This window comes from Gastrolobium bilobum, unplaced genomic scaffold (genome assembly GCF_033153095.1).
Source record: "Gastrolobium bilobum isolate Gb01-03AN ecotype WA unplaced genomic scaffold, APGP_CSIRO_Gbil_v1 utg16668, whole genome shotgun sequence".
Classification (NCBI taxonomy): Eukaryota; Viridiplantae; Streptophyta; class Magnoliopsida; order Fabales; family Fabaceae; genus Gastrolobium; species Gastrolobium bilobum.
The window spans coordinates 88,523-103,613 of record NW_026898163.1 but is presented as its reverse complement, the minus strand read 5'-3'; the positions used below and the strand labels follow the sequence as shown (position 1 = coordinate 103,613).

Genomic DNA, 15,091 nt, shown 5'->3' with positions numbered 1-15,091 from the left:
GGTTTTATAAAAGTCATTCATGTTTACAACAGGCAACAGGCAAAGGAAGTCTTCCTCTTTCAGGTCTGAAACTATCAATGTGCAATACAAGAAACGAGAACTAGAATCTGAAACTCACTGTGAAGCACAAGTGCAGCCCTACGAAACTTGTGCATTCTAGATTGTTAACAAGTGCAGCCAGCTATTAATTATTTTGATGAGCAATATCTGTAATGTTAATATCAATAACCTTTCACTTTTGTTAGTTCACCGTGTTGGCTGACCTGTAACTCAATCAAGTGCAATTTATTGTAAATGTAGTTATTCGCGGTCATTTTAGCCGTATGACTTGCATGTATCCTAGGAAGGAAATTGCTGTGAATGAAATTCTTGTTTTGTGGCTTGCTTCATAACTGAATACATGATATTACTTTGTTTACTGCTCTTTTGGTGAGGTCAATGAAGTACACCATCCGACCCTATAGGTTTACCTTATATAATTGAATCACGTATATCAGCTTTCTTTTTCTTTGTATGGCTAAATAAGAATTTCTGGATCTAGTTGTTGCTTCATAGTTTAGAGAACCATTGCACTTGTGATTTAAAATGAGGAAATATTAATATAGAATTTTACATATTTTCAGCATGTCAGAATGGGTACAACCATGGAGTTCAGTTATCCATTTCCCTCAAACAGAATTTGTTGAGCAACCATTTCCGTTTTCTTAATTACAGGAGTATATCTGTATAATAGTATAGGAAACTATACAAATATGTAACTGTACAAACAATTTACATATACTGGAGGGTGATATTATTATTTATGAATTGTTTGGACCTGGGTCGCTTCATCTTTACTCTTAAATTTGAACATGATTTTAGGCTCGTATAATTGTAGAAGCCAGATGTGTGAAATTGGAACTTATTTTGCTCGTAAACAACTTAATTAAACTAAAGCTTATATATTCATTTTAAATATTTAATATGATAGGATATAGTATGATTATGATTTGACCAATTCGTAATCTACTTCAGCTTTGCTGAGCTAGTTGAGTAGCTGGTGAATGGAAAATTGAGTAAGTGTGCGTTTGGATGGGCTTCTTGCCTTCCAAAAGCTACTTTTTTTCAAAAAAAAAGTACTTTTGAAATTTTGTAACTTATTTGGATGTGGCTCTTAATAAAAGTAAAACTCAGTTAAAAAGTTAAAATTTAACTTTTTTGAGAAGTTAAAAAATTTAACTTTTGAGAAAAGCAGAAGTTAAAAGTAACTCAAAAACCGTCCTTTCCAATTTTATCCATCTCTCTGCAACGTTCTTCTTCTTCCCTTCAGCCTTCATTTTTTTTCTCATTTCCCAACATTTCATACCTTCAACCAACTACAATATACATCACTTCAAAATTAAACAACCACAACACAGCTTAACAGTACCCAGCAAGAGTAGCGATAATTTTGGTAATTTCTACCTCAAATGAACCCTGAGAATGTTGATGGGTGGTTCGGTATGCAGATGACCGTGAACAAAAGTATCGATCAAATCGGTGTAACTGGAAAAAGGGTACGCAAAATATCCCTTTTACTTACTCCAACCAGCAGCAAATAAACATATCAAAATAGCAAATCAACAATACCAAACCAAACCAGCATCATGTGAAAATTGAAACATGAAGTCAGCCTAAACCAAACAACATCAATTATGTAGCGGAAAGACGTCGAACTAGATGGTGGTGTGAAGATGGGAATCGAAGGGTTTGGAGAGGGTGACTCTTGCTATCCTTGATATGTTTTAAAGAATAGGAAAGAAGAATTAGGGTTAAGGTGACAGGGAAGGAGAGATTTTTTTGGGAAAAAAAGGATTTTTTTAAGGGCATAATGATAATTTTATACTTTAAAAGTGCTTTTTTTATTTTAACATCCAAATAATATTTTTACTCAAAAGTACTTTTTAAATATTACATCCAAACATAAAATAACTTTACCTTTTAAAATAAGTTCTTTTAAAAGAAGCAACTCATAAAAAGTTCTTTTTTCAAAAGTCCATCCAAACGGATCCTAAAAGCAGTATCTTCCAAGTTTTACGTAAACAAATATTACACCAAGCCAACAATAGTTTAACCACACCCAATTAGATATATTATCAATGAAAAAACTGATTCCTTTCGGAATAATGTGTTTGTACATTGTTTTGATGCTAGTCCTTGGCTTAATATGAATCACAGGGACTAGGATTGTTAACGCTATCAACTATGCTTTCTTCTCTCGTCAATTCTGAATGCCAAGTTAGCAACGAATTCACGCCATGCTCTCCTCGGTTGCAAGTAATCTTGTTCGTTATAAAATCTATATTGGTTTCTCTCTATCTTCTTTTTGGTTTTGACATTTTCCATTGTCTCTGTTCTCTATCTTCTTTTCTTTTTCTTTTTCGTTTTAAAAATTTTAATAACAGGGATATTTTTCGTAATTGTCACTTATTTTCCCATCTATATTTTACCTCAAACCAAACACAGATTTTATAAATCTTACCTAATTTGCCCGGTAAAATTTGTTCAAACCAAACAACTTTTTTTACATTTTCCTACCTAACTCACTTTCCAACTATTTTCCTATCAATTACATTTCCCTAGTATTCAAAAAGTTTCTCCTCAACCAAATGCCCCTTTAGGTAAAAGAGAGAACAAGGAAAAGGGAAGTGAAACTAGTTTGAATTTTTTTTTTTTTAAAAAGGCGTAAATGGTACATGTAATGATGTAAAGATTTGGGGGTAAAAATAACATCACTCATAGTACAAATTAATTGTACAATACATACACTGGCGGACCATATAGTTGTCCGTGTGGGCAAGTGCAGACATAAAAATAATTTAATGTATTTAAAAATTTCTTTCTCACCCTTTATTATATAAGAAGTCTTGATTTGATTAATTTTAATCTCCACAAATTTCTAAACTGACATATTGAGTAAAAGAAAGAAAATGAGAAGTACATGCAATATCCCAAGTTATAATAAAGTTAAAAAGATAAAATAATGATTAAACCCAAAAAGAAATACAATAGAAGTTTTAATATATTTTTTAAAATTTAATATAGTTTTAGTATATTTTTATACAAAAAAAACTATTATGTGGACTTATATAATAGTTTTTTTTTGTTTATATTCTTTTATTTTTTAATGCATTTAAAAATTTATTTTAAAATAAAATTTGGAGACGTTGTCCCTGAACCCCACCACTAAATATGTAAATATAAATAAAATTTTCTAGATCCGCCACTGAATAGATATATTGTGTTGCGAATTGGTCCATGGCCGGCCCTATATAAATCCTTTGCTAATTTCTTATTACAACACAAAATTATCACAATAAGTAAATATTATCCAAATAACAACCTTGATCAGGAGATCCCCCAAATTCGTTTCCCCTTGCTCACTCTAGCAGTGCCAACTCTCCACATGCTTTACTTACTTCATATTCTACACATTTTTTTTTTTTTTTTTGGCTACAATAGTCTACATATATTAACTTGAACGAGTGTTTGTAGGTACACTATTCCTCTCTTGCCCACCGGTGCACACGGAGAAGCCGCTTGCAACCACCATCCGATCTCCATCAATAAAAGCTCAAACACAACATTTCATTATGTCGAGGTACATATACTTGAACACATTGTAATTATCTAAATGAGTCTTAGGACTCCAAATAAGCAAAATAGACGATAGATACACCTTCACACAGGACTAATGCTTTTAACAAAATAAATCTTCTTCATTGATCCATTCAAATCTGTATTCGTAACAGAGAAGATATCTCCATTACCAACAAATTAAAAAACATCCAAATATTTTGAATTTCAATCAAGATCATTGTATCTGTTTAATTAATCTATAAACGCAAAGATAGATTAATTGATTGGCTTCCTAAACGCGGGAAATCGCATTCCAGAACGCAAAAATAAGTTTGTACCACACTAATCGATTAATAATGAACCCCCAGTGGCTTGTAATATGTTAACTCTCCAATCTATTTTTTATTTTATTTTTGGATAGAACTCTCTCCAATCTATTATATCAACCCGAGGATGATTCCTTTAATCTCATATAATCGAATAGAGCACTTTCTAGAAACTATGATATTCAATTAGAAACAAGGCCTAAGTGATTAAGACCAACTTAAAAAGGGTTCTTTAAATCAAGGTTGGTCTGAGTTGTGTTAAATAATGCGCCCTATAATTGTCATAGCTAGTTTTATTTATTAAGCTTCATGAATCTTGGCAATAGAATGCTTACCTTTAGGTGTGTTTGGTACAAGAGAAATTTTTTGGTATCCGGGAATCATGATTATTGGGAATTCAGTAGAAATTGAGTTTACTTAGAATCTTACGAAAGAGGTGTTTGGTTCGCCAAAATATTACCGGGAATATAGGGTAAAAATTACTGATTTCATGTTTGGTTTAGAACGAAATATGACTTGGAATATGAGGTTATTTTACAAAAATAACCCCAAACTATTTTTACTTTTGTAATTGATAGATTGGGTCTAGATTTTTACGTATATTGGGGTATTTTTGTCTCAAAATTTATTGTTGTGTTTTCCCTTTACTTGGTATTCTGATTGGTAATCCGAATTACCATATTAGTTTTGGTAATCTGAATAGTGACTTTTCTTTATAAATTAAATTACCGGTAATCCTTGGATATCCGGGAATTGATTTTTATTTCTTCTACCAAACATAATAATTACATTTACCAAAGAAGGATTACCGGTAATCCTCTTCAAATACTTCAAACAAACACCCCCTTAAAGCTTTGGTTATGCTCTGCGCTACCTATAAATTCTTTTCAAGCTACGACAAAAGTTCTATTTCTACACATCAACTTATTATTACAAATTCTTCTCTAAATTCGATTATAATTGACCCCGTTGATAGAAACTCTATTGTCCCTTTTCTCACGTCGTCACTTATAATTGTTAGAACCTGAATAAATTTGTCATCATTGCAGACTTTGAAGTATATGTTGAAGAATTATCTCAAAAGGTAGGACCCAAAAAATAAAAGGGTGCAGATGATACCACGTTATTTTTCTCCTATTTTGTTTTCATTCTTTTAATTCAATATTTAAACTCAGTTTTTTCTTAATACGGTATTTAAAACTAGATTTCATAATAAAAACATTGATCGTTGAACATATTGAATTTATTAAAAAAAAAGTGCAAAATGTAAGCTAACACGTTAATGCTCTACATAGGGGTGTGCAAAATGACCAAAAAATTAAACCGAACCATAAATCAAACCATGAACCGAACTAAACTCCACTTAAAGTAACCGGTTTCTAAAAATCAGTTCATGAATCGAATCAGTTTTTAAAATCAGTTTAAAAACCGAACCGTTTTGAACCAAACTGAACCATTTTCAAATCGAATCAAACTTTTTTTTGTTACTTTATTTTTTAAAATTTTTAATTTTTTTTCTTTTCAGAATACGGTCAACCCGAATCGGTTCCAAACCGAATCAAACCGTTTACAATCAAACCGAACCACTTTCAAACCGAATCGAACCATTTAAACTAATTCAGTTCGATTTTTCAAAAAATTCGGTCCAGTTCGACCTATGCACACCCCTAGCTCTATACACCAATAGCCTACATTTTTATTTTTATTTTTATTTTGGTATGAAATTATTTTTTAATATAAGGAGGTTAATGATTAAAATAGCATTACGAGAGGGTTACTTCACTATTAAGAATGAATTTATTACCAAAAAGAAAGTGAGTGAATTTTTTATTACACAAATAAGATAGTGTACAAAGAACAACAGATTGTTTGCGATTTGAAAAGAAACATAAGAAGACTTTACGTTCAGTTTTCACTTTTTCTACGAGATGTTAAAAATTGAAAATAACATGTTTATAAAAAATAATTATTAATACAATTATTTTTATAAACTGTGTACATATCAGAAATGCATTTACTTCTATTCTTTCCTTCTTCTTTTTTTCTCTTTAAAGAATGTTATATTGTAAGAGATTATCTTGCATATCACTGCAGTACTTACCATTTATCACATTTACTCTCTATTTTTTATTCTATCTATCATTTAAAATTTTTTTCCCTAATTTTAACCTTAGTATTAATAAACAATAAAAAGATTAATAAAATAATACTAATATTTAATATATCTTAATAAGATATGTCAATCAAATTTATTCTTTTTTCATCAAGGTTATTTAATATTTCAATTATTATGTAGTTATTTTATGGGTAAAGTATTTCTCATTTTAAATGATACAAAATTATATCATTTTTAATGAAATTACGTTATTTTGGTGTGCTTTTACCTTCTCTCTCCTTCACTTTTTTTTCTTCCTAATTTTATAAAAAAAATGATAAAACACACTAAAACGACATTATTTCATTAAAAATGATATAATTTTGTATCATTTAAAATGATAAACATTTTTTTTCCTAATTTTAAACAATAAATAAATCAGAATGGAGAGAGTGTGATTTAACTATTTTATTTTTATCAAGTAGCTAGTTGCCTTTTTTGTGCGTGTTGTGACATTTTTTTTTAATCAATAGCATATTGTCTTTTTTTAAGATATGTATCTAAATTTTTATTTTTGATTTATTTTTTAAAGGAAGGAAGTGGCACATATAGTTTGCATTATTTCCATTTCTGGGTGGTCAAAATTTGGTCCATTTCTTTATAGAAAACAACCAAAGCACGAGTCAACGATAATATTTGACCATCGTGCTGACTGGGCCTGACCTATACCAACTTCTTCTTCAACATGGTCCAACTTCGTCGATTCATCTCTAATTCTATCATAATTCTTGTCATTTAGATCTAAGAAGAATCATAACATAAATCAGTAATATTATTTGAAACAATTTTTTTTATAAGAATATTATTATCAATATCTCTTTTTTTTTTTTTTTTTGGTAATAATCAATATCTCATTGTTAATTATAGTTAGATAGAAAAAAGGTAAACTTAAAAAATGATAAAAAATAATAATTAACCATTTGTATTATCATCTTTTAATATGGAAGAGTATTAATGTTATTTTAAAACAAATCTTGTACCAAAACGAAAATCATGATAAAACAAAGGATTTTACTTTTCTCGTATAATAGAAGAAAAATTATTTTATATTGTGAGATAAATAAAATGAAGCCTATCGAATTTTATTTTATTTTATTTAAAAAAAGAGACATATTTTTTTATATGAGATTAAAATATGAACCTCATACAATATGAGATGAGAGTATAATTTTCCTAAAATAAATAAGGTGATGTAGTGGGACGCTCCTAGGTTTGGAGTGAAAGCTTGGTGGCCGTTGATCTTGTGGCCATGCTCACATCAAAGGGTGCATATTTAGAGTCAAAGACCTATCTTGAATTCTTGATGTGTCTCTTTGTTCACCATGGAAACATGTTATTTCTTATTCAATTAAATAAGTTAATTAAAATTTCCAACTTTGACTGCGGTGTCAAGGTGTAGGGGTACACTTCGTTGAAAATGAGGAGCACTTGAAATTACCAACTTGGTCATTGAGCTCAATTTTATTTTATTTTTTCCTTTTAAGCTTGATATTTGGTATCATTCAAAATGTCCAATAGGTCCCTCTTCAACAAAGAAACATAGGTTTATCCCCCAAAAATAAAGTTCTCATGCCAATAAGCTCATGCTCCAAGTTAAGAGTATCAATGTAAGATCACAATGAAAGAGATAAAGGAGAAAATAAGATGAAGTTTTTTTTTTTTCAAAACCTTAATGGATCCGATTAATTTAAGTTCGAGTTTGAGTCCCTTCATCCTCTCCAAAGAGTAAATTTAATCTGCTTCCGACACACATGATTCGAAAAAAATAAAAAGAGACAGAAAAAATGTAAAGAGAGAGGAGGATCATTGAATTAATTTCTCTGTCCAAGAAAGGATATTGTCAAGAACTAGATTTAATATTTTTAAGTAAAACAATTCTAAAATTTAGTTAGAACATCACTGAATCAATAATCTTGAGTGAAAATAAAGTTTTTTATCCTTACATTACATATGAACATTCTTCTTTGATAGATTTATTAATTTCTTTTATATAAAGCCAAAGATTAAACCTTGGAATTGCGCACCGAAAGGTCATGTCTTCAAGCTTAAGAACAACTTTTTGATGAAATTGCTAACCCTCCTCGCAAGCAAGGAGTTTTATACACCCAGATTTGTCCTTTATATGAAATTAAAATTAAAATTTTTGAAATTTATTTAATGTTGGTTCATGGTTGCAAGTCACAATGAGTCTATGAAACAATAATAACTCTAAATTATCTTGTATCACTTAATCTCAACATTGATATATTGTAAAAAAGAGTATTTGTTCTTTTTTATTATGAAAGTGAAGTAGATTGATTGACAATAATAGTTGTAAAGATTTTATAAGGGCATAATTTGGGTGTAACAATTAATCGATCAGAATTAGTTCAACTAATAGAAATATAGAATTCAACTACTTTGATTTCTTCATTAATAATTAATTAAGGAAAATATTACTCTCATGTTACATGAGAATAGTTTTCTTATGCTATAGAGAATATTCAAGTGTGACTCACCATTAAAAAGCAGAAAAAAAAAGAGTGCAATTTTCGAAGTGAAAAAATATAAGATAACTATTTCATGTAAAATGAGAGTAGTATTTTTCATTAATTAATTAGACACTTTTTTACTATCTTTAAGTTTTTAATAATTAGAAAAAAAAGTATTAGGATAAAAACTCATTAGCATACCATAAAATGTATAACCCTCCACTGCTCCACATCATAACGCGGAATTGGATATGTGAGATTTTGAATATTTTTTAGATTTACCCTTGGTCTGATTCAGAAAGAAAATTTTAGAAATTAAAACATTCTTATTTAAATGGAAAAATATAAAGAAGAAAATCCAAAACAAATTCAAACTTTTCTGTTCTTTCTTGACATTCAAACGAAGAAGATTAAAATGTTCTCAACGTACCACTAAGAAAAGAATTAGTCAAAATTCAAACCAAAAGGTACACACCACCTATTTGTGGAATGTTAGAAACGGCTTTGACAAGCCGTCAAAGGGATATTCAAAGAGATCATTCAGACACGAAACAATAATGGCAGCTTCATTTGAATATATATATATATATATATAGGGAAATTATACTCTTATGCTACATAAGAGTCCTATCTCATTTTACACTCACATAAAAAGACGTGCCTCTTTTTTCTTTCTTTTTTTTTTTTTAAAAAATTGATGGGTCCCACTTAATTTATCTCACAACATGAGATAGCTTCTCTCATACAACATGAGAGAAGTAAAACCCATATATATATATATATATATTGTTTAGGGGACAAAGTTGGCAACAAGGAGTAAAAGAATTCCCATTTTTGTTTGTGTATTTTAGATTCTGGTAATGATAATAATATTAGTTTAATCACTAAATTAAATTCTGGGATTTTGATCACTGCTCATTGATTTTCCTTTCCCATTTGAGACCATTTGTTTCTTTCTACCATTCCATATTTCCACATATATATTCATCTCTCTTTCTCTCACAAAAAACATCACTTCCAGGCCTTTCCATTTTGCTTTCTTTGACTTCACAAGGGGTAGTTCGTGGTCGAACGAAAACCACAAGTTATAGTTTTCAGTCTGAGTTGCATGAACAGCTATCTTATAGGTGTGTTAAAGTTCCTTCCTTTGAGCTTTTGTTTTCATGTTATTTGAACCTTTTGTGTTGCAAAGTTTATTGGTTAGTTCATTTTTTCTGGTTTTTTTATCTGAAAAACTTTGGTTGTATTGTAGTTTGATTCATTAGCCAGTTTTGCTTCTTTCTTTTTTTTTAAATAAATAAATTGAATCTTGATTTATTTATTTTTTATACCGGGTTGAAATTTCTGGGTATGTCAAATCATTTGAGTTTTGTGAAACTAAATGAAATGAGTGGGTTTCTGTGAAATTTCTTTGATGTTATGGATCTGAATTGCTTTCCATGTGGTTGAATGGATGAGAATTCATGGGTGATTTGTTATTTTCTGGGATGAATTGGTTGTGCAGAGCTCATGACTCCATAGGAATTGAATAGTTTGGTTCATTAGCAAGAAAGCATTTGCCCACTTGCTTTTTGTTATTTTTGTTGTCAAAATTGGCCAATGACGTAGGAAAAATGAAGCAATTTATTGTTCTAATTTTAGGAATGTGATGCTCAATTCTTAGTATCTCTAGTATTTTTACATTTATTTGCTATCCACTGGTGAATATTTGACCATGAAGTATTAAGGGTAGCTGGGAGGAAGGAATGAGAGAGGGAAGGGGGAGATTGTTCTGAGTGTATTCATTTTATTAAGTTATGATCATTAGAGAAGCAAAGAATCAAAAAATAATTATATGATATCACCTGTCTTCTTAGTTAGACACATTTGCAAGAGAAAATCTCGTAGGAAGCAAATGCTTCACCATTTTCCCTTGTTTTTACCTTCTTCTTTTTTTCTTTTTCTTGCAAACATGAATATGCCAAGCACATCTAATATAAAAGAGAATCTTTTTTCCCCCCCATGTATCTTTCTCCTTTGAACCATTTGGTGAAATTTTCCATAATGACATTCTTTCCTGTGGGTTGTTAATCTATGACATGTTGAAGTCCACTAAGTTTGTTTTAAGCCATAGTTTTTTTGGTGCAGAAATAAACAGTTCTATACAAGATGGGATGTTTCACTGTCTTAAAGAGCAAGAAGAAAAAATCTGATCAAATAATGTACCGAAAACGTGTTTGCCATAATGAGCATGTTCCTACAGTTCTGCCTGAACCTCAAGCTCACTCTCGCTCATTGCAGTCTGCACCTCCTAGTTTTAGGACTCGAGTGAAATCCATTCACCCCATTAACAAAGTTAACAACAACAGAACAAGGGCATTATCTGCTCCATCAGCTCTTGATGCAGCAGAACAAGATGCTTTGGCCTCAGTTGAGTATGAGGAACAAGAAGAATCAAAACAGCGAACCGGATCAATGAAGGAGCAGCGTTCACCTAGTCCACAGCCTTTACCTCTTCCATCTCCTCAGGGCAGTGGTGCATTGAAGGCTTCTAGCAGCTTTAAGTCAGGGACTGCTAGTGGTCCTCTATATGCTTCTGGACCTTTACCTCTTCCACCTATTGGATTGCTTCGAAACTTTCAGTATGAGGAAATTGCTGCTGCTTGCCACAATTTCTCTTCGGATCGATGCATGTCAGAATGTCTTTCTTCCACCATATATAAAGCTTCCTTTGGCGATGATGCTTCAAGTTCAAAGAAGTTTGAAGCCACTGTCACGCGCCTTCACCCATCAACTCAGGTACTTTTGTCCACACTGTATTACTTTCATATCTTGGTCATCCAAATTGGTGATGCTTCTTTACCAAATATAGAGAATTAATGCCTTCTTATCTTAAAATGGCTAGAAAGCTAGAATTCAATGTTTTATGTACTTTTTGATATGAGGTGTGTTATGCAAGAGTTTAGGTTTGTCAATTGGTGTCATCCAACTTGCTATTTAGCAGCAGCTTCTAAACCTTGCTCTTCTTGCTGTTCTCCTTACTGTGTTATTTCTCCATGCATATTTGACTGTTTTCACACCATTGCAAAATCAAATGTTGAAATTTGTTATAAATTGAATTGCTGCTGTTCAAACATAATTATGATTTATTGTTAGCCTTGTATTGAGAAGTTTATGCTTTTTGTTGATTTTCCATGCTGAATTATTGTTGCTGAAAGTTTATGATTTGAGCAAAAATAATTGAAAAGAACTGAGAACTTTCTGATGTGGTCTACATACTTGTTATGTCTTCTTTCAGGGCTTGAAGGAATTCATAAATGAGGTTAATACTCTTGCATCTTTACAACATCCAAACGTCTGTAAATTGCTAGGATTTCATGCACGTGATGGCTCTGAACCGAGGATGTTGGTTTATGAAAGGCTATGCCATGGAAGCTTGGACCGCCTGTTGTTTGGGAGATTTGGTGGCCCACCTATTGATTGGAACTCAAGAATGAAAATTGCCATATGTGCTGCACGAGGTCTTACTTTCTTGCATGAAGAAGGGCCTTTCCAGGTAATGAACTTTATATTTAAGCTTAATTTGGTGTAAAATATATATCAAATATACAAAACTGAATAGCCTCGTTTGGTCATGTGTACTTATATGTATATATATATATATATATATATATATATATATATTTTCATGTGGTGTTTAGACCTCATTAAGTTAGTGCCATTGGTCCTGAGTTATCGTGTGTTTCTTAATATGGATTGAACAATTATAGGATAAGTGGATATTTTTATGTTCCTTTAATACATTAGATTTCAATTAAGTGGAATGTTTCTATGTTTGCTGATATACCTATTTCTCTCTTGTAGGCAATGTATAATGAATTTTCAACAGCCAACATACAGATTGACAAGGATTTCAGTGCAAAGCTTTCGGGGTATGGTTGTGTTGGACATATTCCAGAGGAAGAGATTTCAAGCAGTTCATCTGTAAGTTCTTTGACTCAGAAGTGCACTGTGTGTGTTATTATAAAATATTCATATACTATTTTCTATCTTTGTGTCTGGCATACATTGTATATTCATTCCATTGAATTTTGTTCTCATTATTGTACAGGCTGTTGGAAACCTATCAGTGGAGACACTGGAAAGAGGAATGCTTACTCCAAAGAGCAATGTATGGAGTTTTGGAATTGTTCTTCTAGAGCTACTTACTGGCAGAAAGAATGATGATATCTATTACCCCAAGCAAGAGAGGAACTTAGTGAAGTGGACCCGTCCCTTCCTGGCTGATGATCTTAGACTATCATTGATTATGGATCCTCAACTTAAGGGTAGGTTTCCTTCCAAAGCAGCAAGAAAAGTAGCTGACATTGCACAAAGATGCCTTCAAAAGGAGCCATCAGAAAGGCCTACCATGAGAACTGTTGTTGAGCATCTCAAAATGATTCAGGATATGAAGTACTCTTGTTGGTTCCCACTACAAGAGCCAGCATCCAACTATGGAAAAGAAATGTCAAGATCACCAAGTCTTAATGGTATCATATGTCACACACCTAGATTGAGTCTTTCTATATCACCATCATTTGTAGCTAGACCATGTGTTTCACCTCCAAGATGGTCTGGTGTGCCAACCTTGCTTCCTCTTCTCGCTTGTTCCTCACACCAAGCAAGAATTCATCATCCTCAGTATCTAGGAGAGCTAGTGTTGAAGGATATTGATTGTCTATAATGATCATTTTTATTATTTTCTTAATTAATTTTTTGGTGTGATTCAATACAAATTTATAGGAGATAAAGATGTGGTTCTTCCACCTTTGCATTCCTTAGTGATGCTGAGAAGATGTTCTTTTGTAGATAAATGCAAAGGTTGGTCTTACTGGGTTCATTTAGTTACCCCATTTATATACAAATTTACAATGGTCTAAAACACTTTGTTGCTTTTTCTCCACTCAACACCTCACCCCACTCTAACCAAATATATGAATAATGAACTGGTTTTGAAACTTTTTCTTTGGAGGGAGGCCTAGTCTGTAAGATGATTTGGAATGTGGCTTGACGATGCTATTTTTGACTTTTGACTTGGAGCATATTTGGTAGGTTGAATTTATTTATGCGCATTAGGAATAAGAAATGTTTGATATACGAAATCTCTATAGATTGGAATGAAAAAATTGATTAAATGACAAAAGCCTATGATAATAAAAGATCATACTTCAACAACTATGCAAGATTTTGTAGTAAAGTTTTACAAAGCAATGTTGAGCTACTATGAGAAAGAAAGAAAAGAAGACTTTGAGCACTCTGCAACTTTATGTGTAGTAAAGACTCATTTATCGTTTGTGTGGATCTTGGCACAGGTTACTAGATGTGGCTGTCAACTTTATAAATTTATGGGGATATTATTAAGGCACATCTTGGTGATTTTTCAAGCAAAAATTGTTGTTCAAATTCCAAATATTTATATTTTACAATGTTGGACAAAGTATGCTAAAAAGGTCACTGGATTTGTTGGAAGTGAAACAAATTTTGTCTGAGAGAGTAACAATTCAGCAACTATGCGAAGTATGCATGTGCACAATCAAGCAAGCATACTCTTTGATCTTCCTAAAAAATCCGAGAAGATATAGAGAAAAACTTGTGTGCACCGGAAGTACCGAACTCAGTGTTCCTTTTTATTATAAAGAGAAATTTTTTTTTCTTATTACACATGTTTCTTTTTAAGTCTTAAAAAATTTTCCTTTTTAATAAAAGGAAGCACCAAGTTCGATATTCCCGGTGCACCAAAATTTTTCTCGAAGATATATAAGTTTATATCATCAAGGTTGGAGAAAATGGACAAAAAAGGCTGCAATAATAGATTATGAAACGCAAGCTAGAAAGGCATACTTCTTTTAGAGACGAGTTGCCAAGATTTGATCATGTTTGAGCAAGTAAGAGAAGTCCTTGAATTAAATATTGAAGATGCACTCATCACAAACTAAAGGAAGTTTGAGGATGTCTGCCTTTGAACTTGTTCCTTGATCACATTTTCAGCTTTGTATGATTTTTGTTTTAGTTATTGGGGTGTCATGGAATGTACCACGGCTTTCCTATTTTAGATTTTTTAGAACTTGTTTTCTTCTCGCCAAATCTCCAATTAATTATTAAAACAGAAATTCAACTAATGTAACTTCCGACTTTCCTTTATAGGGTTAATTTCCTTTGAAATTGTAATTTCCGGGCTACTGCTAATAATTCATATATTAATCTCTGTTTCCTTCCCACTTTCTATAATGGGGTCTGCCCGTCCTCTTAAATGTGATTACTTTGTTTTATTGGCAAGTTCAATCTAATGAAAAGGATTGAAGCATAGTAGGGTTTGAGTTAAAGAGGAGTGCAATAATAGATAAGTAAGAATCACAATAACCTTAAAATTTCATTCAAGCACAGATTACAATTTGAAAAGGTGCATATGAATCTTGATTTGAATTTCACATATTTTCCTTTTAGTAAATTATTAAGTAATTGATGGAATGACCACGTTATTTGAATCCGGCAAAAGATAAAATAGTATTTTTTTTTTTTTT

At 31.5% G+C, this 15,091-nt stretch overlaps 1 protein-coding gene across 1 annotated transcript; it reads left to right on the top strand.

Annotated features, from left to right (window-relative positions):
- Positions 1 to 9,500: 9,500 nt before the first annotated feature.
- LOC133313406 (probable serine/threonine-protein kinase PBL18) lies at positions 9,501 to 13,290 on the top strand. Its single transcript, XM_061514771.1, has 5 exons — positions 9,501 to 9,676; positions 10,677 to 11,327; positions 11,827 to 12,084; positions 12,393 to 12,512; positions 12,640 to 13,290. Exons 2-5 carry the CDS (start codon positions 10,698 to 10,700, stop codon positions 13,252 to 13,254), a joined length of 1,623 nt encoding a protein of 540 aa, XP_061370755.1. The 5' UTR covers positions 9,501 to 9,676; positions 10,677 to 10,697; the 3' UTR covers positions 13,255 to 13,290.
- Positions 13,291 to 15,091: the final 1,801 nt, after the last annotated feature.